This window comes from Lissotriton helveticus, chromosome 1_1 (assembly GCF_964261635.1).
Source record: "Lissotriton helveticus chromosome 1_1, aLisHel1.1, whole genome shotgun sequence".
Lineage (NCBI taxonomy): Eukaryota > Metazoa > Chordata > Amphibia > Caudata > Salamandridae > Lissotriton > Lissotriton helveticus.
This window is the reverse complement of record NC_136057.1, coordinates 1,057,893,539-1,057,919,768: the sequence shown is the minus strand read 5'-3', so window position 1 is coordinate 1,057,919,768 and position 26,230 is coordinate 1,057,893,539. Positions and strand designations below refer to the sequence as shown.

The window sequence follows — 26,230 nt, the reverse complement described above, 5'->3', positions numbered from 1 at the left end:
CCATATTTAAAAGAGCCCAAATATTTAAGATGCTTTTTGGAGGTTTCACAGACAAGCATGCTGCCATGTCGTGCGCATGAAGTTTTAATTATTTAGTGTGCTTGAACAGTAAGAGTTGACTAAGCAGTGCTGGACAGGAAACATTTTACTCTAGGATTCCAAGAATCTGGGATAGTGAGAGAAAGGAGGGCAGACTACAGGGGGATGAGTCATTAAGTGCAGAATCGGACAGATATCACATTTACAATACAAAAATTATGGATTACTTGCTTGGTCCCACAAACGCTATATTTTAAAATTAATGTAGACACTATTAGCTAGCCTTCTGGCTTTAGAACTAAAGACGTTCAAGTCCAAAATTAGATATACTTCCCAAAAAATATTCTGCTAAAGTAAAGAAGCTATTAGGAGGAATATTGCAATGGATCTTGGTAGCATCATGGGAAAAGAGGGCCATTAGAAGCTAATTTAATTAGCGGCCGGCATCCACATGTACTATCCAACACTTGCCCTCAAATACTCCAAGCTGGACTCACAACAGCATATTAACTCAGTAAAAAAAATTGGGGATGATCTATCCATTAGAAGTCTAGGTAGTCAGAAAATGTCCTTGTGCAATATATTTTAACCATACAGAGAAAATTGGGATAGTGAAAAAAACCAAAAAGGCAGATAGACATCGTACAGGAACACACAAGGTAAAGTCAAATATGGAAACAAAAGAGCGGTCTGTAATTTAGTTGAAAAGTTTATTTGTTAGCAGGGCAAAATATCATTATGCTACCAGGGCTGAAGCCGTTGAAGATTAATACTTCCAGTTTGGCGGTAGCACTCTCCTAGTCTTGTAATAGCGGGCCAGCCTGTGAATTCTGCTTTCGATCAGAATGAGACGAAATTTAGCATCCTTGTCCTTACGGTTTCTCTCAAGATGCTTGCGCACCGCAACAGCCTTTTTGATCAAATGATACAGATCTTCGGGAAGGTTTGGGGCAAGTCCTTTGGATTTAAGTATTCTCAGGATTTTGTTGCCAGTAACAAAGCGAACCTGAGCAACACCATGTGAATCTCTCAGAATCACACCAATTTGGGAAGGAGTGAGACCCTTTTTTGCCAGCTTGAAAATCTGTTCCTTCACATCATCCGATGTGAGCTTCAACCAAGTTGGCACGCTTCGCCTGTACGGCAATGCAGATTGGGACAAGCCCTTTCCGGGAGCGTGCATGCGACCCATGATGGCGGCGGGAGGTTTCTGTCCTGTAACTCCAGTTCTGTAGTAGGGGTATCTCTGTTATAGTCATAATCTAGTGAATAGTCCCGCCCATGTGCGTGGACCCTGGAGCAATCAAAAATAATATCTTACAGTGTCGAAAAATGCAGAACTGCACAGACACTTAAGAGAGAATTTAAAGACAGATAATGCAGCCTAAAAAGGCTACACTGTCCAGTACTTCAACTAGAAATTCCACCACAAAGATCCACAAAACAGCAAAGCCTGTACAGATGTCCCTTGCTTTAACAGCAAAATCCCTCAGGAATGATAGAGAGAAGAACCTGGACAGACAAGCCCCATAGGCTGCCATTATGTGGCTCAGAACAGGATACTGTGCCTTTAAGAGAACTTTCCAGAACTTCACAGTATCCCAGAATGCCCTGCAGGTCCCAGTTACTTTCAGTTCTTTTTGAAGGCGTAACACGCCAGACCTGTAGCATTCCGTACATGAATATCTCTCTCCACCGGGGAGGAGGGCGGGCGCTTATGACTATAACAGAGATACCCCTATTACAGAACTGGAGTTACAGGACAGAAACTACTCCTTCTGTAGTAGGGGATCTCTGTGTATAGTCATAATCTAGTGAATAGAATGGCAAGCCCATCCCCACACCAAAGCGGCGGTGGAGAACGAGAAATAACACCACTATTGTGCGAACAGATTTCGCAGCGAAGCCTGCCCCACCTGAGCGTCTGCTCTGGCATCAGAGTCCAGGCAGTAATGCTTAGCAAAGGTATGGACCGACTTCCAAGTGGCCGCCTTGCAGATTTCCGCAATTGGCACGTTACGAAGCAAAGCCGTCGTGGCGGCTTTACCCCTGGTGGAATGAGCCTTAGGTTTTCCCCCTAAGGTCTTATTAGCTTGTTGGGAACACAATTGTATGCAGGACACAATCCACCTCGAGATGGACTGTTTAGAGGTAGCAAGACCCGTCCTGACTGATCCATAATTGATGAACAATTGGTCTGACCTACGAATATCTTTGGTTTTATCCAGATAAAATTTCAGCACCCTCCTAACATCCAGGGAATGCAAGGACCTTTCCGCTGGAGATGAAGGATTCTGAAAGAACGTAGGTAAAGTTATAGTCTGGTTGATATGAAAATCAGAAATAACCTTGGGAAGAAATTTAGGGTGAGTACGCATAACAACCTTAGCAGCATGAAATACAGTATAAGGTTCTTGGCAACACAACGCCTGAATTTCACTCACCCTGCTGGCCGATGTAATGGCCACGAGGAACGCCGCCTTCCAGGACAGGTGCTGCAACGAAGCCTTATGAATAGGTTCAAAAGGCTCCTTCATCAACCTGGACAGCACCACATTCAAGTCCCATGAAGGCGAAGGAAGCCTGACAGGAGGGAATACTTTCTTCAAGCCTTCCAGAAAATCTTTGATCACAGGGATCTGGAAGAAGGAAGTCTGTGAAGGGCATTTCCTGTAGGCAGTCAAAGCAGCCAGATGAACATTAATGGAATGGACATTAAGACCAGACTGCGCCAGATGTAGCAGATATGGAAGGATGACATCCTCCTTGCATGTCGTAGGGTCAAAGTTCTTAGACTTGCACCAGATGCAAAACCTCTTCCACTTGTAAGCAAAAGAAGTTCTAGTGGAAGGTCGCTTAGCCTCCTTCAGTATGTCCATACAATCCCCTGGGAGATTCAGATGGCCATATTGCACTATTTCAGGAGCCATGCCGCCAAACTCAAAGAAGAGAGGTTGTGGTGCACCATTCGCCCCCCGAACTTCGTGAGAAGGTCCGGCCTGCACGGCAGCTTCATGTGAGGAAGGAGAGACCGGTGAAGCAGGTCCGTGAACCACCACTGTCTGGGCCATTCCGGGGCAATCAGAATCATCCTCGCCTGGATTGAGACAGCTTGATGAGAACCGCCGGGATCAGGGGAATGGGTGGAAAAGCGTACAGAAAGCTGTTCGACCAGTTGATCCATAACGCGTTCCCCAGCGTCCCTGGCTGGTAGTACCTGGAGGCGAAGTCTCGGCATTTGCTGTTTTCGGTGGTGGCGAACAGATCTACGTCTGGAGTTCCCCACCTTGCGAAGACTTCTCCTAGTACTTCGTCGTTTATGACCCATTCGTGGTTTTCCTGAATCAGTCTGCTCAGCTCGTCTGCCTGAACATTCTGCACACCTGGCAGATGAGTGGCCGTTATCGACAGTCCTCGGGCCAGAAGCCAGTGCCAGATCGCCTGCGCCTCCTGCGACAGAGTGTGGGATCTTGAGCCCCCCTGCTTGTTGAGGTAATACATCGTAGTCGTATTGTCCGTCTGTACAAGCAGAGAGTTGGTCCGGAAGGATGGGTGAAAAGCCTTCAGCGCTAAGTGAACAGCTCTGACTTCCAGGAAATTGATGTGGTACGTGGACTCCGTCGGGGACCACGTCCCTTGAATCTGTAAGTCTCCGGAGTGCGCTCCCCATCCCTGGAGAGAAGCATCCGTCACGATAGTCTGTGTGGGAATGTCCTTGTGGAAGGGAACCCCTCTGAGGAGATTCTCCGCTGAACACCACCACTTCAGAGACTGAAGAGCATGCAGAGACAGTCGTATTTTGTCGTCCCAAGAACCTCTCCTCTGGTCCCACTGATCTTCTAAGCACTCCTGCAGCGGTCTCATGTGCAGCCGCGCATGTGGCGTCAGGAAGATACAAGAGGCAATCGATCCCAGTAGAGAAGACACCGTCCTTACTGCCGTAGATGCGAGTGGACATGAGAGCCTGAGCCTTCCGAAGGAGTGATAATCGTCGCTCCTCCGAAGGAGACACGCTTGCTGACAGCGTATCGATGGAGGCTCCCCAAGTACTGAATGCACTGGACCGGAGTCGGAACAGACTTGGACATGTTGATGTGCAACCCCAGCTTGTTCAACAGAACGCACGTCTTCTGGAAGTGTGCTTGAGCTTCCGAGAAGGAGGAGGCCTTGATCAACCAATCGTCCAGGTACGGGTAGACAAACACCTTGTTCTTCCTCAGGTGTGCCGCTACCACTGCCATGCACTTCGAGAACGTCCTGGGCGCAGACTTCAGCCCGAACGGAAGTACCGTGTACTGATAGTGATTGGTGCCGACTTGAAATCGCAGGAACTTCCTGTGTTTGTGTGCAATGGGCACATGGAAGTATGCATCCTGAGGGTCTATGGCACATAGCCAGTCTCCCCGTTGCAACTGAGGATAAATCTGATGCAACAACAGCATGCGAAACTTTTCTCTGCGAATCCACTTGTTTGCCTGTCGCAAGTCCAGAATGGGCCTGAACTCGTTCTTGTCCTTCTTGCGGACCAGAAAGAACCGGGAGTACAGACCTCTTCCCCTTTGAGACAGAGGTACATCTTCTATCGCCCTTTTCCTTAACAGGATATCGGCCTCCGCCTGGAGCTCGCGCAGCTGATACTGTGAGCTGACCGGAGGAATCGATGGAGGAGGGCTGATGAACCGAAGACTGTATCCATTGCAAACAATATTTAGCACCCACTTGTCCTGGGTAATTTTTCTCCACTCTGCCAGAAAAAATTAAACGCTTCCCCCCACCGGAGCGGGTAACGGATGAAGGGGAAGTAACCGCTCAGGGGCGCGACCCGGCCGGGCCTTTGGTCGCGGAAGAGGACTGCTGTCCACCTCTACCCCTCTGACGTTTTTGGAAGGGTCTTCGGAACTGCTGCTGTTGTTGCTGCTGCTGCTGACCAGAAGACTGTCCTCTTCCTTTACCCTGCGAGCCGAACCGCCATTGGAACTGGCGATAAGGCTTTTTGTCCTTGGGTTTCTCTAGACCCACAGCCATCAGGGTTTCAGCCTCGGCCTTCATCCGGGCCATTTCGTCGTCGGCATGTTTTCCGAAGAGTGTTTCACCGAAAAACGGCAGATTGGCCACCCGCTGTTGCGCCTCAGGCTTGAGTGACGTAAGCCTGAGCCAAGCATGGCGGCGCTGGTTGACCCCGTGACAGTAGCCATGTGCGGCCAACAGCGCTATGTCCGCAGATGCACTGATGGCCTGGTTGGAAACCAGCATCCCTTCCGAGACAATTTCTAGGAAGTCCTCCCTCCTGTCGCGTGGCACAAGGTCCGCAAACTGTTCCAGGGAGTCCCATAGCGCACGGTTGTACCGCCCTAGCAAAGCCGAATCGCTGGAGGCTTTCATGGTGGTGGAAGAAGTCCCACAGGCTTTCCTACCAGCCGAATCAATCCAGCGGCTCTCTTTATCCAGTGGCACTGTGGAGGACGGGGAGGTAGAATGCAGCTTCCTGGCCGCCGTCACTATCACCGAGTCGGGCACCGGGTCCACCCGTAGGAAGGCCGGGTCCGAATCAGGCGCTCGGTACTTTTTTAGGAGTCTTGAGGGAGCAGCCTTCACCACCGCCGGCGTAAGGAACAGCGCTTCCGCCGGTTCGACCAGTCCTGGGACCAACGGCATAAGAGGGCGAGACAGGTGCTTCTTGTGAAGCGTCTCGAATATCACGGACGTCAAAGGTGTAGGAGCCGTCACCGTGATACCCAACTTCGCAGCCCCCCTCAGGAGCACCTCCTGGAACGTGCCAATGTCGTTGACCGGGGACACCCTAGTCTCCGGAGAATCCGATAGGGTAGGCGAGTAGGAACGGGTCCTAGATGATGCCGTACGGGATCTGGACCTATGCCTCCTGTGGCGATGTCTAGATCTGGTGGAGGACCTGTGTCTGCTCCTCGATCTGTTTCTCCGCCTGGAGCGCGACCTTGACCTCCGAGGTCTGGGGCGTTCCGCCGGTTTCCCCGGGGCGGACGTCTTGGGCTTGGGCGGTTCCTTAGACTTAGGAGTCTTCTTGGGAGGAGTCGGGAGGAGTCGGAAGCCTGGGCAACGAGACAGACCTTGGCACCGGGGTCCTAGGTGCCGTTGGAAGTGGAGGCAACGGAGGAGGGGTTGGAGCCCTCGGAGATAAACCTCCTGGCAACGGAGGAGGAGGTGGAACAGCCTTCTTCGGGGTATACACCTCCTTACCGGACTGAGGGGAGCCCCCCACAGTCCTAGGCCTGTCAGCACGACCCCTCGACGCCGAAGAACGGTGACCAGGCGTCGAACGCAGGTCCCTCGACGTCGAGCGCCCCTTCGGCGTCGACCTTCTTCTATGCTTCGGCGTCGAACGGCCTCCATGCCTCGATATCGAGTCCGACCACCTCGACGACGATCCTATGTCTCGACGGCGATCTCTTGTGCCTCGACGGTGACCTCGACCGCCTCGACGGCGACCTCTTCGAACGCCTCGACAGTGACCTTGTCCGCCTCGACGGCGACCTCGACCGCCTCGACGGCGACTTCTTCCTCGCCGGAGATCTCTTCTGCCTCGACGGCGACCTCTTCCGCTTCGACGGCGGTCTCGATGACGAGGATCCCCTCGACGACGACGATGTCCTGTCCGTCGATCGGCGGTGTCGCCTCGAAGGCGAGCGCCGACGCCGGGCCCGTCGACGCCGATCACTCGACGTCGAAGACGACGAAATCGTCAATGGGTTCGACGGCGGGCCGGTGTAAGTCCCTCGACGTCGACGGGCGACGTTTTCTCGACCCAGAGCCCTGGGGAGACCGGGAGCTGGCCGTGGACCTCCCTCTCGACGTCGTGGTCAGTGCTACTGACCCAGACGGAGAATATGGGCGTTTGCTGGACTTCCTGCCCCTGGGGAGCCCCCCAGAGGCCTCAGCATGGGCAGATGAAGCCCCTCCAGACCCACCTTGCGCCTTCAGCCTTCTTTCCTCGAGTCCCTGAAGCCTGATCTTCTTTCTTTCCTTCAGGGTCCTGCCAGAGAAGCCCTGGCAAATCTCACTCTCCTCAGGGACATGGGAAGAGGGAAGGCTGAGGATACACACCTCATGGAAATCTGACTTTGCCTTCTTCCTAGAGCACTCCGGGCATTTGTCAAATAATGCAGGCATATTTCACATCAAAAGAGTGCAAAACACCAAGAAGAAAAGCCTAAAAGTACTTGGAAAGTACCCAAATCGAATTTACAGTGAAAAAATACCAATAAACCCTTGAAAAGGGAGAGCTCAATGCTCCAGGGTCCTGCTTGCAGGAGCCAGAAAAAAGAACTGAAAGTAACTGGGACCTGCAGGGCATTCTGGGATACTGTGAAGTTCTGGAAAGTTCTCTTAAAGGCACAGTATCCTGTTCTGAGCCACATAATGGCAGCCTATGGGGCTTGTCTGTCCAGGTTCTTCTCTCTATCATTCCTGAGGGATTTTGCTGTTAAAGCAAGTCACATCTGTACAGGCTTTGCTGTTTTGTGGATCTTTGTGGTGGAATTTCTAGTTGAAGTACTGGACAGTGTAGCCTTTTTAGGCTGCATTATCTGTCTTTAAATTCTCTCTTAAGTGTCTGTGCAGTTCTGCATTTTTCGACACTGTAAGAGATTATTTTTGATTGCTCCAGGGTCCACGCACATGGGCGGGACTATTCACTAGATTATGACTATAACAGAGATTCCCCTACTACAGAACAGCGTCTCTCAGTGCATCAGCTGGAGGGTCGGAATCCTTTGGCACTTGCTGCAGCAGGGCGCGTGTGGCGAGTAGATAGCTGAACTGCTCCAAACCACCGTGTGTTTGTTTGGACAAGTGTGGGCATATTTATACCTTGAAGGTGCAGAGTTTGACATAAGATTGGACATAATAACGTCATCAGAGACTTAATTCTATGAAAACTCCTTGATTTCTTGGATAACTTAATATTAATGCAGGGGGAAGTCCCTGACTGCTGAAGGCGGGCTTTTCCAAGAAATCGTTGTAGATTTTCGGAACAGGTGGAAGTAGCCAAGCCGTATTAGGACTACCTGAGTTATCTCTTAATATGGTTATGATTTCTATGCCTATATGAGGATATGGTATTTTATATCTATATAAGGGCATGAATCGGGAAAATTACACTAGGGTCCTAAAATGCTATACAACACTCTATAGGCAGAGACCTAAACTAGTATAATACCTTTGGTAGCATTATCATCTTAAGGATATTAATTCTGCCAATGATTGACAGATGTAGTGCATTTATGCGCCTTAGAGCGGAAAAAATTTTACTAACCAAATGATTGAAATTAATCTGGGTGATTGCATCTACTTTTGAGTTAATCTTAACACCCAGATATGTAGCGGTACCACTAACGCCACCTACCGGCACGCAAGTCTTACGGATGCAGTCTAACACCTAGGAAATTCTAAGGTAAGGAATCTGCGGTTAGATGTCCCTATCAGAACAGACAGTGTACTACTATTAGAGAAATATACAAAATAGTCACCCATACAAGATCTTAAACTCACTGGCAAATAAGAAAAATATAATCTTTATGTACTGTGGTACCATCTTGGTACATATCCCAAAATATGAAAAAAAGCTTTTATACCTTCCCTGGTACTTGTCATAATCGTGGTTCCTTCACTAGAACATGCTCACACCCTGACACAAGAGAATCCTTCCCTCTCAACTACGCTGGTCAGGTGATAAGCACACACAAATATTCAACCTTACGTTTACACAATCAGCTTCTGAATAGACACGGTCCCGTGCTTAAACACAAGTATAGATCCATAGCCCAATCAGCTCTACCCTTAGCACAACTAGCTGTATTTGCCCCGATAGTACAGCTGCTTACCAGTGCCTGTCTGGTGATCCCAGAAATTTTGATAGTTGAACCAGAGAGTTAGAATGTCTTCGCTCTATTTAATCTCAACTGAGGTATCCATTTGCCGTGCTGCTAAAATGGGACACATGCTTGTAAACTCTCTAATCTGCCATCTAACTTATCAATTAATGGTACTGTCAGTTGTATTGTCTTCATTAAATGCAAAATAGACAACAAGTTCCTCTGCCTTACCTGTAATTTATACAACATATAAACTGACTTATCTCATCGAATCTCCCAACCTCTATCACTCACCATTTTCTCATTAAACTCCTGACGTTTTTCTAAACATTCCATTTGCTCTCTAGAGTCACAGACTGCAGGATTATCCAAAGCAACAAACTCCTGTAATAGAAAACACAACAAATGCAATGCAGTAAACATCGGTTGCTTGAGGTTTAATTCTTATGTCTATGGTTTGATATACAAATTATGCTTTACATCCAGACACAGTGCACGTCTTGTAGCAAGTATTTGTGAAAATTCAACCTAGCATTCAAGTCTTTTACTCCACTTTTCGTTTTTTGTAGGTGAAAAGACAGATACTTTGGACTGAAAGGTAAGACATGCCAGCCAAATCTGTTCTCCTAGTTACTTTGCTACTTGAAATTACCAATTCTAATCTCCAGCTTTAAGAGATACAGTCTATAAAGAATACCAAAACCCAAATCATGGCTGCCTATCAATTTTTGAGAGGGACGTCCCACAGAGGTTGACATAAAACAAGGTGCCTTGACCCGCATGGCATATACCCACTGGTACGACTTCCCTAATCCTCCAACACTCAGACACTTGCCTCCTCAAGCACCCATTGGCTCTCCTTAACCTCTTCATACATCCCATTCTCTACCACCACATTTCATATCATAGACCAGTACTTACTGTGCCCCATTCAACATCTTTGCCCATAATTTATTCACTCTCCAACAACTATCTTGACTACTCAACCAGGTCTTTTCTCTAGCTTCTACTCCTCCTACCCACACCAAACCTAGAGCTGTTGTCTGATTACAATAAGCCATCAGCTGATCACACAAACATTTTTTACCACTAAGATGTCCCCAAGTACTTCAAAGGGAGGTTTCACCTTACTTAACCACTGCCTCAATACCAATAATAAGTATCCTTGGAAATCAGGGTTTTGAGGACTGCCAAAACAGTATTTCTGTGAAAAAAATTTATCCACTGCAACAATCTCTATATTAGTCTCATCTGCCTTGGCATTTGTGACCCATTTAATAGCGTCTGTAGGAAAGGACCTCTTTTTGTTGGATTAACTCACCCCCCCCCCTTTATTCCCCCCTCCCACTCCCCCTCAACACGTTTTGGGACTGATGCTGCTAGTTTTCCAGCTCTGTAGTGCATCCTATTTTCCCAACTCTGTACTACACTAGTCCCTACTTTCTATGCCCCAGTGCATGTGCTCTGAACCCCACCTCAGACATATACAATTAGCTAACAACAGAGTGGCTCATTTAACTTAAAAGTCCCTAGTATACGGTACAATATCACTACTAGACTGCAGCACTTATTTGTGCCACCACTTCTTTGACGAGGTAAAATCGTGATTCTAGGCCTGCCACTGCAGCCTATTCGGTTAACTTGCAAACCTGCCAATCGAGTTGGCAAAATGAACGCTTTTGCCATATCAAATCCTTCCTTTTTCATATTAATAAGGTACCACAAGGGAACGCCTTGGTAGCACACTACACAGAGTCCTGAATATTAAACAGAAGGGCATGGTCCTGGATAACTAAGATTGAACACCTTGCACGAACATATTACGATCACTCCCAGGTCAGAATGATATTGATACCCTCGATACTAGCATACCTCATAATACTTGGCGACTTATCCCAACAACACTACTAGATACTGCCTTCAGAGCGGAAATGGGACAGGAGATTACAGACTTTTTTTTAACACAATATTGTGTCTGTCACTCACCTAACCACAGTGTGAGAGGCCTTTAACTCCTTAACAGCGGCACAAATTCCGCCGCGATGCGGGAGTTCTATTAGGTGGACGGGGCCGCGGCGGCCAACAGACGTGCGCAGCACTACCGAGGGGTAACGGCCGCTGTCCGACGCACGCACACAAGGGGTTAAGGTCACAGTGCGAGGGATCTGCATAGCCAATGGAAATGGGGTGCTGCGTGACATACGCAACACACTTAATACATTGGAGGCAGAGCCTAAAAGATTAGAACACAAACTCTCCTCTTCCCCTAACAGAGACACATTAGAGATAACAGATTGAATAGAAGGACACAGCGGATCATGAGTGTTTATACTGGGGTAAGTACTTCACCGCTCAAAGGTTTGGTGAGGGAAAAACAACAGGGAAGGCACTGGTGGAACAAATTTATAAGCCCTGCTTTTCCAACTATGTTTTGGAGATTCAGGACTCAAATGGTGCATTTCACAGAGATAAGACAAAGCTGCTACAAATATTCACAATACACTACTCCACACTATTCACCACACGAAGACCACAACCGATCGTGCTAACACCACACTTAGAAGATGTAGCCCCTGGTTGGCTGGGGAGTGCAGAAAGAGAACTTCTATCCGCCCCACTGGATGAGGATGAAATTCGTACAGCGGTAATGCAGATGAGATCTGGTTGGGCCCATGGGCCAGATGGCCACCCGGCTGAAATTTATGCAACATATATAGACCATTTGGTTACCATTCTGAAACAGGTATTCGAGGAGGCTAGAGAGGATAGCATCCTCCCTCTGACTACTAGGGAAGCAGTGATTACTTCGCTGCTCAAGCCAGGAAAGTCAGCACCGAAATTCAAATAATATGGACCATACTTCCTTTTCAACTGCAATGCCAAAATCCTAGCTGAGGTCTTGTCGAATCGATTAAGTCTCCTCACGGAGGCTTTAGTACTACCTGATCAGGCAGGTTTTATTCCTGGGCGAGCCATGTCCTACAACCTCCGCACCCTTTTCACCATGATGCAAGACAGACTCAGAGCTTGCAACTGTGGCAGTCTTTCTAGACGCCACTAAAGCATTCGACTCAGTTGAATGGGATTACCTCATTGGTATACTACAAAGAATGGGAATACCGTCAGCTTTCCTTTCCTGGGTAAAGTTATTATAAACCAAACCAAGAGCGAAGGTCCTCATTATGGGGGTGCATTCCCCTTTCTCTATATCAGGGGGCAAGCAACACGTGTGCCCACTTACACCCTTCTTTTTGCACTCGCTTTTGAACCACTGGCTGCTAAACTGAGACAACACCATTGGGAACGAGCCATCTGCTATCCCATCTGAAATATATTAGTCTCCCTATACGCAGAAGATGTTACACTTTATATCAGGAACCAACAAACCAATCTCAATCCCATATTGCGGGAATTCATAGCCTTTGGTGAGCTCTCAGGGATACATATCAATTAGGAGAAGTCTCAGATGTCCCTCCTCACTGAGGGAGTCACTCTATATAAATAAGGCTACCCCACAGAATGGTGAATGGCAGGGGTGAAATACCTCGGGAAAAAAAGATTACCAGAAACAGAGTAGAGTTACTACAGCTTATGGGACGACAGTCACAACATTAACTGACTCCATCACAGGATGGATAGCCATGCGCTTATCAATGGCAGGTAGAATATCGCTGTTAAAATGGTAGTCTTCTCAAAGCTACTCTATTTGTTTATTAATATTCCATACAAACCCGGTCGTACTGTCTTCACTGCTCTAAAGACTCAACTCATATGTTTAGCATGGGGTGGCAAGCAGCCCAGACTGAAATGGGAGGTGTTGACACGACCATTCGCTCAAGGAGGTTTCGAGGCTCAAAATTTAGAATTATATTATGTATGAGCAGAGATCAGAGGCACACTTTGCAACTTACTATTCGAGGCTGATCGCACAATACAAATCAATTGGGATTGGGGTCGATCGGCGAGTGGCTGCTTACAGGTAAGTAGTAGCAGCTTGGGGTCCAGTCTCTAGGGGTTGAAGCAAGCACTGGCCGAGACCCAAGGCAGCACCAACAACACACCACAAGCAGCCGAGCGGTGGCCAGGTACAGGGTGCCAACACAGCGTCGGGCCCAATGCAAAGCAATGGTGACAGCAAAAATCATAAAAAAGGCTGCAGGCTCAGGCCAGGAGGTCCGTCACAGGAAACCAACAGCTGAGCAGGTAAGATGCGATGCTCGGGGACCAAGGCACAGGACAGATGGATTCAGGCGTGCCTTTTGGTTTCGGAAACAGCTTACCGGAGCAGATACTGGTAGGGAGGGTCTCCATGCAGAGGAGTCACGGTGGACTCAGGCTCTGGAGTACTGGGGAACCTTGCTAGTACTAGTGGGCCACTTGGCCTTGGGCTGGAGGCATCGGGTGCGGAGGTGGAACCGGGGGCAGGCTATGCAGTGCTTCCGGTCAGAGAGTCTTTTCTTTGGAGATGTTTGCTTGGTTAACAGGTAAACTGTTTTCAGGAGTTTTGATCTTAGTCTAAGGCAAAGCAAAACCAAAGGGGATGATGGACGGAGTGTTAAACATTCAAAGCTCTCACCACCAGTCCACTGATCTGGGTTTAATCCATCATCATTCTTTAGCTCACTCCACCACCCTAGTTCAGACATGGCCGTATGTAAATCAGTCTGACCCTGTGCCTCATGGGAACAGCCAGCCGAACTGCCAAGCCATGTCTTCCCTGACCGGAAACAAGCATCCTGGGACCGGTTTCTGGCTAATCAGCTGTCATCCGTCAGGCTAGCTTGAATCCAGTGGCAAAGTGATCAAGGGACCCACATCTGGGCATACCCTGCCAACTTAGGGCGAACAAAGCAAAACCAAAGGGGATGATGGACGGAGTGTTGAACATTCCAACCATCACCACAGTTCACTTATCTGGGTTTAATCCATCATCATTCTTTAGCTCACTCCACCACCCCAGTTCGGACATGGCCATATGCAAATCAGTCTGACCCTGTGCCGCATGAGAACAGTCCAGCCCGAACTGCCAAGCCATGTCTACCCTGGATCAGAAATAAAAGCATCCTGGAACCAGTTTCTGGCTAATCAGCCGTCATCAACCAGGCTAGCTTGAATCCAGTGGCAAAGTGAGCAAGGGACCCAAGTCTGGGCATACTCTGCCAACTTAGGGCGAACAAATCAAAACCAAAACCAAAGGTGATGATGGACGGAGTGTTGAACATTCCAAGCACTCACCCCCAGTCAACTGATCTGGGTTTAATCCATCGTCATTCTTTAGCTCACTCCACCACCCCAGTTCAGTCATGACCATATGCAAATCAGTCTGACCCTGTGCCTCATGGGAACAGTCCAGCCCGAACTGCCAAGCCATGTCTTGCCTGGAAACAAGCATCCTGGGACCGATGGATTTAGGCCCAGATCTCTGTACTGGGGTGAATGTATGACATTGTTCTGCATTCTGCCATCAATTGTTTTTGCATTTGTCACCCTGAGTGGGACAGGTATACTCAGATGTGAGTCCCTTGCTCTCCATGCCACTGGAATCAAGCTATCTTGGCTGGTAAGGCCTGAAAGCCAGAAAACGGTCCTAGGATGCTTGTTTCCAGTGCCGGGAGGACCTGGATTGGCAGTTCGGGCTGGACTATTCCCATGGGGCACAGGGTCAAGACTGATTTGCATATGGCTGGATTCAAACTGGAATGGCATGGTGAGTAAAAAACGATGGATTTAGGCCCAGATCTCTGTACTGGGGTGAATGTATTACATTGTTCTGCATTCTGTCCATCAACTGTTGTTTTTGCCTTCATCTAAGGCAGGCAGTCCTCCCAAGGCTTTGGAGGTCGCTGGGTTGGAGAACAGGTCGTCTTTTGGAGCAGGATGGTCGAGGGCTGCAGACAAGCCGGTAGGGCTGGGGAGAAGTCAGTTTGTGTCTGTAGGCTTCTCTGCTGGTGCGACTCTGTATTGTCTGGCTCTTCTTTGTCAGGAACTAAAGTCCAGGGTCTGGGGATGCCTCCTAAATACTAGAATTAGGAGCGTTACAAGGGAGTGACAGGGCCCCTTACCTGGGGTGTCTACACCCTTTATTACAATCAACTCCTAAGGAGGGGGATATAGACCTTGCCCTGATTGGATAAGTCTCATCATCCTTAAGATGGTGGGCACTGAAAAGTGTACTTCACCTCGCCATCCAGCACCTGAGGGGTGGAGTTGGCAAAGGGGGCACAAATCCTATTCTTTTTAAGTTTTTCCCACCTGTGCTCTCGCACAAAGGGAGAACTGGAGTCGCATTAGAAAGGCAGTAAGACCTTTAAAGCTCCCCGCCACAGATGGCTCTTCCTGACCAGGGGGGAGGTGTGAACATCTCCATCCAGGAAAAGCATTGTTCTTGGCCTCAGAGTGCGCAGGCACCCTCCCCATGAGGTCATAACACTGTCTGGTGGTAAAAGGCTGGCTTAGGCCAGTCTGTACCGCACAAAGGATTGGCAGAATTCGGGAGATCTCTCTAAGGAGTCCTCTGTGTGCACTTTTTAATACATTTGACACTGGAATCAGTGCAGGTATATAATGCTGAGATGTTTGGTATTAAATATTCCATATTTCAGTCAAGCCATCATGGAGCTGGGGAACTCGGAGTGACAAGTGTCCAGCCCATGTACTTATTATGGCTTCCTTGGTCACTTACAATATCCAGGAATCTACAAGGATATTCCATGGGCATATCTGCATATCTCACAGGAGATATACAGTGCACCCTGTTTTAGGACTAAGGCCTGCTAGAGGGGTGTCTTACCTATACCTCATGCAGTGTCTATGGGCATGGCACACAGGGATGTGTGCCATGTTGACTCTTCAGTTTTGTCTGCACCAAGACACGCAACTGCAGTGGAAGTGTGCGCATGTGCTTGGTGAGAGGTACCTTCGGGTGGCACAATTCATGCTGCAGCCCTTAAAGACCTTCTTTAAACATAAGGCCCTTGGTACCAAGGGTACCTTTTTAAAAGGGACTTATATGTGAGCTAAAGGGGTGCAATTGTGTTAACAAAAGGTACAGTTTAGTCAGAAGGAGGTCTGGCACAGAGGATCTGGGTGGCAGGGGCCCTGTGCACTACCAGTCAAAACCACATTATTTATCAGGAAAAAAGTAGGGGGGAACCAGGTCAAAAGAGAACTTGCCTACACTTTCATAAAAATCATATCTTCTGTTGCCCAAAATAGATTTTTGTTGTTTTGGTGTTTGATTTAAGATAAAAATAAGGAAAATGCTACTTACCGGTATGCATCTGTTCTTGGCATGTAGAGCTGCAGAGTTGTACACTTAGCATTAGATCGCCACCTGGTGTTGGGCTCGGATGATTGCAGGTTGTTGTCTTCTTGGAAGAAGTCTTTGTTAGTCCCGAGATAGGTGACTCCTCCCTTGGACAATACTGCGCATGGGCATCGGCTCCATCCTTAGATTGTTTTTCGCCATGATGGGAAATGATGGAGTCAGTAGAAGTAAAGAAAAAAGGGATGTCCATGTGTGTGCATCTAAGTAAGATGAAAACTGGAACGGATACAAGTCCCGAGGAGGCAGGAGGGCGTGTACAACTCTGCAGCTCTACATGCCAAGAACAGATGCATACTGGTAAGTAGCATTTTCCGTTCGAGGCATATGAGCTGCAGATTATACACTTAGCATCGATTGTACAGCAGTGTCTCCCCTAGCGGTGGTCGCTTGTATCCGTTGCAGTGGTTTGAAAAAGAGTTTTAAGGACAGCTTGGCCTACTGCAGCTTGCAGCTTGGCTTGCACATCAACACAATAGTGTTTAGTGAAGGTGTGTGGTGTAGACCATGTTGCTGCTTTACATATGTCCTCTAGGGGTATGTTTCCTAAGAAAGCCATAGAGGCTCCTAGTTTGCGAGTGGGTGCGCTCTAGGAGGAACTGTTAATGTATGTTTAGCTTTAATATAGCATATTTGTATACACTTTACAATCCACCTCGCAATCCCGCCTTTAGAGATGGGGTTGCCTTTGTGCGGAGGAGAGAAAGCGACAAACAGTTGTTTTGCCTTCCGAAAGGATTTAGTTCTATCTATATAGTACAAGAGAGCTCTCTTAACATCGAATGTGTGTAAAGCTCTCTCCGCTACAGAGTCTGGGTTTTGGAAAAACACCGGTAACTCTACGGACTGGTTTAGGTGAAAAGGAGTGATGACTTTTGGAAGAAATTTTGGATTAGATCTAAGAACCACTTTGTTAGGATGTATTTGAAAAAATGGTTCTTGTATAGTGAAAGCTTGTATCTCACTTACTCTTCTGAGAGAGGAAATGGCAACGAGGAAAGCAGTTTTCCACGTTAGGAACTGCAGTTCACATTTATGTAGAGGCTCGAAAGGGGGTCCCATGAGTCTTGTAAGGACAATATTTAAGTTCCACACAGGGGACGGTGGTAACCTGGGTGGGATTATTCTTTTCAATCCTTCCATAAACGCTTTAATTGCAGGAACTCTGAAGAGAGACAGATGTTGCCTGTTTTGCAAATAGGCTACAATTGCTGCAAGGTGCAGGCGTATGGAAGAGTATGCCAAATTAGACCTTTGTAGATGTAAAAGGTAACAAATCATATTTTGGATGGAAGCATCCAGGGGATCAATTTGATTATTTTTGCAATATATTGCGAATCTTTTCCATTTAGCGGCGTAACACGCTCGGGTAGTGGGTTTCCTAGCCTCTTTAATAATGTTCATACAGTCTGGTGGTAGGTTTAGATAACCAAACTCTAAGACTTCAGGAGCCAGATCGCCAAATTCAGTTGGTTCGGGTCTGGGTGTCTGATTTCTCCATGGTTCTGTGTTAACAGGGATGGAGTTAGTTGTATCTTTTGGTGTGGAACTAGAGATAGTTCTAACAGTGTGGTGAACCATGGTTGTCGTGCCCATGTGGGAGCCACCAGGATCAGTTTGAGAGACTGTTGTCTGAGCTTGCGCACCACCAATGGAATCAGTGGGAGAGGCGGAAACGCGTACGCAAATCTGCCTGACCAGTTCATCCATATCGCATTGCCTTCGGACAGTGGGTGTGGAAACCTGGCGGCGAAGGCTGGGCATTTTGCATTTTCGTGGGTGGCAAACAGATCTATGTATGGGTGACCCCACCTTTGGAAGAATGGCTTAAGAACTTGTGGATGTAGTTCCCATTCGTGAATTTGTTGTGACTGCAGACTTAACAGATCTGCTATCTGATTGTGAACCCCTGGAAGGTGTTCCGCTAACAGATGTATGTTTTGAGGAATGGCCCATCTCCAAATGTTCTGTGCGAGCTGGGACAGTTGCAGAGAGTGTGTCCCCCCCGGTTTTTGTATATAGTACATGGCTGTCATATTGTCCGTCCGGATTAGGACAGCTTTGTTTTGTACTTGAAGTTGAAAAGTCTTGAGTGCTAAGAATATTGCTAGCAGCTCTAGATGGTTGATATGGAACAGTTTTTGTTCATTGTTCCATTGACCCGGAGTTGTGTGATGTAAGAGATGGGCTCCTCATCCTGTGAGGGATGCGTCTGTTGTGAGCACTACTTGTGGAACAGGCTCGAGGAACGGCCGCCCTTTTGCCAAGTTTTTGCTGTTCCACCACTGCAGAGAGCGATGTGTGCGGCTGTCCACCAACACCAGGTCTGTTAGTTGACCTTGAGCTTGGTTCCACTGTTGTGCTAAGCACTCCTGTAATGGGCGCATTTGCAATCTTGCGTGTGGTACTATGAAGATGCAAGATGCCATCATGCCTATTAGCCTCATGAACACCCTGGCTTGCAGAGACTGTTGGTGTTGAAAGGCGGTGACTAAGGCTTGAATGCTCTGTATCCTGGCTGGACTGGGATATGCTAGGGCTGTAGACGTGTCTATTGTAGCTCCTAGATACTGGTGGGCATGCGAAGGCTGCAGGTGCGACTTGGTGTAGTTTATCGTAAACCCTAAGTTGTGCAACGTTTGAATTGTCTGATGTGTGTATTGGACACACTGATTGAATGACTTAGCTTTTATGAGCCAATCGTCTAGATAAGGGAAGACATGTATTTGTTGTCTTCTGAGGTGTGCCGCTACCACTGCTAGACACTTTGTGAATACTCGCGGTGCTGTTGTCACTCCGAATGGAAGGACTTTGAACTGATCGTGTTTCCTTCTAGTACAAACCTTAGATACTTTCTTTGAGCAGGATGTATGGGGATATGAAAGTAGGTGTCCTTTACATCTAGTGTTGTAAGGAAATCGCCTTGTTGCAGCACTGGAAGCACTTGTTGTAAAGTGATCATATGAAAATGATCTGATTGTATGTAATGGTTGAGGGGCCTGAGGTCGAGAATGGGCCTTAGTGTCCCGTCCTTCTTGGGAATTAGAAAGTACAGCGAATAAACCCCTGTTCCCTGTTCTTCTAAAGGAACTAATTGAATGGCATCCTTTTGTAAAAGTGACAGAACTTCTTGTTGGAGCAGAGTCAGGTGGTCTGTAAACATTGGACGCTGCCTGGGAGGTATGTGTGGAGGGGTTGCTGTAAGTTCTAGGCAGTAGCCATGTTGGATAATCTGTCTTACCCACTTGTCTGTTGTAATGGAGTTCCAGACAGGCAGGAACTGTGTTAGTCTGCCCCCTACAGGAGTGGAATGCTGTGGGGGGGAGCGGAGGGAAGTCATTGTTTAGTGGCGGAAGAGGATCGATTGCTGTTGTTACCGCGACCTCTTCCTTTGGTATTATTGCCTCTGTATCCTCCTCCATAACATCCCTTGTTAGAGGGTGTTTGTGACTTGAAAGATGTGGTAGTGTTTGCTCCAGTTTGTTTGGAGCCTCCTCTGTAGAAGGAGCGATGAAAGGAGCCTCTAGCTGGTGTGGACTGTAAAGCCCCGATAGACTTGGCAGTGTCTGTGTCTTTTTTCATTTTTTCTAGTGTAGTTTCTACTTCTGGGCCAAATAATTGGTTCTGATTAAATGGCTGGTTTAAGATGGTGGTTTGCACTTCTTGTTTAAACCCTGAAATGCGTAACCACGCATATCTTCTAAGTATGACACTGGTATTTACAGCTCTAGATGCTGTGTCTGCGACTTCTGGTGCGCATTTTATTGAGGCATTGGATATTAAGTTGCCTTCTTGTATGAGGTCAGTAGCTTGATCTTTATACTGATCTGGTAGGTGCTCAAGTAGTTTCTCTAATTGATCATAATGAGCCCTATCGTAACGAGAGAGGAGGGCTTGTGTATTTGCTATGCACCATATCTTTGAAGCCTGCGCAGCTGTTCTTTTACCTGACGCATCAATTACTTTGGATTCCTTGTCAGGTGGGGGTGCTTCGCCATAAGTTTGAGAATTAGCCCTCTTCCTAGCATTGGACATAACTAATGAGTCTAGTGGTAGGTGTCCTTTAATATAGACTGGATCTGAGGGTGCGGGTCTATATTTTTTCTCAATTCTGGGGTTCAATATTCTAGTGCGTACAGGGTCTTTAAATACCTCTGGAGCATGTTTGATTACCCATTTAATCATAGGAAGAATTTGAGCAGACCGTTGGGACTGCTCAAAGGTATCTAAGAGAAAATCATCCTCAATGTCATCTGAATGCATGGGGACTCCATGGTATACATCAGGTCTGTTTAACAGATGACCAAAACCAATGGTATCCTCTGGAGGGGAAGGTTTTATGGGTAGGATTGTGGCTCAGGAATGTCAGGTACGTTTTGGGGGTTTGTAAAGTTCCACACACCCTCCTCTACAGGATATGAGCCAGGTTCTTCTATGTCTTCCCCTCCACCCAAATCATATTCATCATCATTGTGTTGAGGTTAATGTGATGATAATGGAGAATGGACAGGAGAAATTTGAGGTGATATGTGAGGAGAAACAGGAGAAGAGGGAGGTATAGGAGAGGAAGGGTGCATAGGAGAGGTTGCACAGTCCTTTTTCTTGGCAGGAACCACAGGTGTGGGTGGTGTATCTGCTGGTCTCTTCTTGAGAGGCGTAGCGCCTACATGACCTGTGTTTGGGTCTATGTATATCTTCTTTTGTCGAGGATCTGGTCGAAAAAGTTCTTCCTCCGGTACAACCTTCTTGGGCGTCGATTTTTTTCGGTGCCGGTGGAGGTTGTTTGGTTTCTTTAGCCTTGGTAGGTGTTATAACGTCCCGTGGCGTAGTTTTCGGTGCCGAAGGTGTGGTTTTCGGCTTTGTAGGTATGTTTGAGGATTTGGGCACCTCGTAATCATGCTTTGTGGTTTTTGGCACCGAAGGTGTAAAAGTGGACGGCTTCGGGGCCGGTGCTTCTTTCGGTTTCGGTACCGTAACAGTGTTCGGTTTCGGTGTCAATACTATTTTTGTTTTCGGAGTCGAAGGGTGTTTAGGCTTCGGTACCGAGGCATCATTATTTTTCGGTGCCGATGGAAGAGGCTTGCTCGGTGTCGAGGCACTGGAAGGCGTAGTTAATTTCTTCAGAGCAGAGCTCGAAGGTGGGGCTTTCGAAGTAGGTGTTCGGTCTCGACTGGACCCCTTGGGCGGAGTGCTGGACCTTTGCCTTCTGTGTGGGCAGTGTGTGGGGTGCAGGGGCAGTAGTACTCACGCGCTGACCCGATGGAATGGTTCAGATGCTCCATCCATTACCACTCCCTTTTGTACCGCTTTTGGCCGCCATAGTGTGGCAGGGTATGCTCAGACGTGAGTCCCTTGCTCACTTTGTAATGTAATGTAATTTTATTTTTGTAAAGCGCAACTTACACTCCACGGAGCATCTTGGCGCTGACCGTTATGCCTAGGAGGTGTATGGCCAGGGAACTAGTCGTACGCCAGTGTGACAGAAAGGCGATTCTGGGGAATTAGTTTAGATCAGGGCCAGACATGCTGAGTCAGTAAGTTTAAAAATCCATGTTTTTAGAGCCTTTCTAAATTGGTTCTCCATCGGGATCTGGCGTAGTTGCAATGGTAGTTTGTTCCAGGCCCTAGCGCCCAGCACTCCAAGGGTTTTGCCTCCTTTCGTAGCTAGTCTATGTTTGGGAATAGCCAGCAAGTTAAGGTTGGAGGATCTGAGTGAGCGGGAGGGCACATATCTTCCAAACCTTTTTAACAGGTAGGTGGGGCCAGGCTGGTAGTAGGCTCTAAAGGTGATTACCAAGATTTTGAATAGTATCCTTTTGTGGATGGGCAGCCAATGTAAGGTCTTTAGAGCGGCTGATGCAGATGACTTCCTCGGCCATCTAAGCACAAGGCGGGCGGTGGCATTCTGGACCATCTGCAGTCTGTGCAGTACTGCTTTGCTGGAGCCTGCATAAAGACTATTGCAGTAGTCCAGGCGAGATGTAATTAGAGCCACCGCCACGGTCTTTCTCGCTGTCAGCGGGAGAAGGTCGAAGAATCTTCTGAGGCCTTTGATTATGTTAAAGCAGGACCCTGCCACAGCACCTGCTTGTTGCCTAAATGACAAGGCCTCGTCGAACCTAATCCCGAGATTGCGGGCCGTAGTGATGGTGTTGGGGGGGAACTTCTGCATCTTGTGGCCACCATGATTTGGGGCAAAAAAGGTTTTGTTGACCGAATGGTAGGATTTCGGTTTTGCCCGAATTACATTTAAGGTGGTGTTTTCTCATCCAGTCGAATGTTGCAGCTAGACAATCTCTCAGATTTTTCTCTGCCTTGGTTGTGTTGCTATCTAACACAAGGATAAGCTGAGTGTCATCAGCGTAAGATATAGTGCTGATGTGGAACGAGGTGATGAGTTCTATCAGGGGGGTCATATACAGGTTAAATAGTACTGGGCTTAAGCTAGAGCCCTGAGGTACTCCTGTTTTTAAGGCTTTCTCCTCTGAGTGGTATTTCCCTAGTACCGTAACTGGTTTCCTGTGGCTAAGAAAGTTTTTTAGCCATTTAAGAACAACTCCTGATATTCCTGATTCTGCTAGGCAGCCAATTAATACGGAGTGCGAGACCGTATCAAAGGCCGCCGATAGATCGAGCAGTACCAGGACAGCCTTTTTTCCTTGGTCCATAGCTGTCTTCAGGGTTTCTACCGTATGTAGTAATGCTGACTCCGTGGAGTGTTTCGCCCTGAAACCCGCCTGGTTAGGATGCAGGATATCATTTTCCTCCAAATATCTGGTTAGCTGCTTATTCACTGCTGCTTCCGTGAGTTTAAAGAGAATTGGGAGCAGTGAAATAGGACGGAGGTTTGAAAGTGTGGTGGGGTCTGCTAGGGGTTTCTTCTGCAGAGGTTTAACAGCGGCCAATTTCCATTCTGATGGAATGGCAGCGGTAGACAAGGAAGAATTTATGATAGCATTTATGCTAGGATTTACTGTGTCCACCAGAGCATGTAACAGTAAAGGGGGGCAGGGATCAAATGGGGAACCGGATTTGCTGGATAGAATAGCCTGACGGGTTTCTTCCAGACCAATATGGGTGAATATGTTAAACTGGATCTTATCATTGAGAGGTGTTAAGGTTTCTGCGAGGGGGGGTCATGGTGGGTCTGGGAAATCCTTGGTGAGGTCCGATATTTTCTGTTCGAAGTAGTTGGCGATTGAATTACATAGTTTACACTTTGCCACTGGATTCAAGCAAACCGGGCTGAAGACGGCTGTAATGCCAGAAACAGGTCCTCGGAAGCTTGTTTCCGATCCAGAGAAGGCATGGCTTGGCAGTTCGGGCTGGACTGTTCCCATGAGGCACAGGGTTAGACTGATTTGCATATAGCCATGTCTGAACTGGGGTGGCAGAGTGGGCTAAAGAACAGTGATGGATTAAACTCAGATCTTTTGACTGGGTGTGAGTGTTTGATTGGTTCAGATGCTCCGTCCATTACCACCCCCTTTTGTACCGCTTTTGGCCGCCATAAGTGTGGCAGGGTATGCTCAGACGTGAGTCCCTTGCTCACTTTGCCACTGGATTCAAGCAAGCCGGGCTGAAGACGGCTGTAATGCCAGAAACCGGTCCTCGGAAGCTTGTTTCCGGTCCAGGGAAGGCATGGTTTGGCAGTTCGGGCTGGACTGTTCCCATGAGGCACAGGGTCAGACTGATTTGCATATAGCCATGTCTGAACTGGGGTGGCAGAGTGGGCTAAAGAACGGTGATGGATTAAACCCAGATCTTTTGACTGGGTGTGAGTGTTTAATTGGTTCAGATGCACCGTCCATTACCACCCCCTTTTGTACCCCCGATGGAATGGAGTCATCTGAGTCCTCTGCCTCTGATACATCAGGTGAATCTTCTTCGGAAACGAGTGGAACCTCGTCATCGAAGATATCTTCCGGTGCTGGAGCTGATCTCTTCATCTTGTGTCGAAGGGCCCTCCGATCCCGGATAGTTTTCTTCGATCGGAAGGATGCACAAGCTGTGAAGGTCGACTCGTCGTGTTCCGGCGATAGACAGAGGTTGCAGACTTCGTGGTGGTCGCTATGTGGAAACTTTGCTTGACATACCGGGCATCTTTTGAACGGAGTTCTTTCCATGTGGTGTAGGCCGCACGGCGTCGATAGGCCTAACGCCCCACTTCGGTGACCGGAATGGAAACAATGGCGTCGAAAGTCTTGTGGTCGATGTCGAAGGTAGTTTGTAGAAGTTTGAGGAAGTTCTGCGCTTCGAAATTGCAGAAAAGTCGTTTTCAGCCGGAGCGGAAAAACTTTCATCCGAACCTGGTGGTGGAAAAAACAATCTAAGGATGGAGCCGATGCCCATGCGCAGTATTGTCCAAGGGAAGAGTCACCTATCTTGGGACTAACAAAGACTTCTTCCAAGAAGACAACAACCTGCAATCATCCGAGACCAACAGCAGGTGGCGATCTAATGCTAAGTGTACAATCTGCAGCTCATATGCCTCGAACACTATTTTTATAAAATGGAATCAAATTTGTATTGTGTTGAGTCTCTAACTTATTAATTGTTTTGATACTTCTAAATTTACATTTGTTCTATCGACAAAGCCTAAACACGCTTTGCCACAGCTGCCAAGCACTGAGCTAAGGGTTTTTGTTAAAGAACCAGCTGGACCGGATAAGAGATTGGGACATTATAACATGGTGCGGTTTCAAAACCACACCACATAATAATCCACTTTTCTACAATCAGTATAAATCTTTTTCTATCCACAGGTGGATAGAATTTGAAAATAGAGTTTTTCTCTCTATCAGCTATGGTTAAAGTTTGTGATAGATTAAAGGGTTTGTTGGCCCAGAAAGAGCAATTTTCCCTAAAAACAACTTACAGTACTCTGAAAGCTGATTGTAGGGCTAGTTTAGTCCAAGTGCAGACCAAAAAAGTATCAGGATAAGGTAAGTGTAAGGTCAGAGCGAGCAGAGCTCTCCTCTAGGACTCACACACTGTGTGGTAGAAATCTAAGCTATGGTGGTCTCTATGGGGAGAAGGAGAGTTAGAACTCATTGGCTGAAGTTTGAGTTGCTTTAAATGAGGTGGATTTGGTGCTGAACAAACACTGTTGACATCTATGGCCATTTTTAGGTTTCGCCTATTACCATTCGCTTGCGAATGGAATAGGCGAAAATTCAAGGGCTTGATCGACTAGTGAAACCACTGCGGTTTCTTCACAGTGCATGTGAGGTCACATGACCACAAAAGTGGGTCACGTGACCACACAAGCACGAGCATCTCCCTAATCCGCCTGCCTCCCCTCGCTCGCATTCACGCCCCCCCACCAGGCTCTCCCGCCCCCATCAGGCTTCCCTCCTAATCCGCCTGCCTCCCCTCGCGCATTCACGCCCCCCCACCAGGCTCTCCCGCCCCCATCAGGCTCCCCACCAGGCTCTCCCGCCCCCATCTCCGTGTGCTTTATAAATTTGCGCCTCACTTGCACGACGATGGAGCCGTTTAAAAAATACGGGAACTTCCACACTGACATCAACTCACTCTAGTGCGGGAAACAAACACGCAGGAAAACCGGCACTTCGGGTTTTATAGAGTCAACAGTTTACGATGCACATGGAAATGTTGGTTTGTTGTGTGCGCTGTTTAACGTTACAACGTGGCGACCTTAGGGAATCCCATCCCAAAAAACTGAGATATACTTAGTTCCATTCATTTACATACAAGCGCACGCGCACAGACAGACAGGCATACATATACAGTCAAATTTAAAAGTACTCTCACACTCACTGGCACACATAGACACACAGAAAGACAATACAGAGACGCAAACAGGTACAGAAACAAAGACTCCCCACATGCACAGTCACACACAAATACACCCTGACTCACACACAAATACATTCAAACTTAAGTATGCTGACACGCACGGGAGCACAAATGCACACACACATATGCAATACAACTACGAATAAAACACACACAGAAAAATAAACTTGCCCACACGCACAAATACACACTGGCA

At 47.7% G+C, this 26,230-nt stretch overlaps 1 protein-coding gene and 1 pseudogene across 1 annotated transcript in view; both read right to left on the bottom strand.

Moving 5' to 3' along the window:
• LOC144820832 (uncharacterized) overlaps positions 1–26,230 on the bottom strand; it is a 933,795-nt gene that overhangs the window by 445,713 nt on the left and 461,852 nt on the right. The window contains exon 15 of the mRNA XM_078677961.1: positions 9,183–9,272. Coding sequence (XP_078534087.1) covers positions 9,183–9,272 — 90 coding nt within the window. The remainder of the gene's footprint in view (positions 1–9,182; positions 9,273–26,230) is intronic.
• Positions 731–1,240, bottom strand: LOC144820816 (small ribosomal subunit protein uS15 pseudogene; annotated as a pseudogene).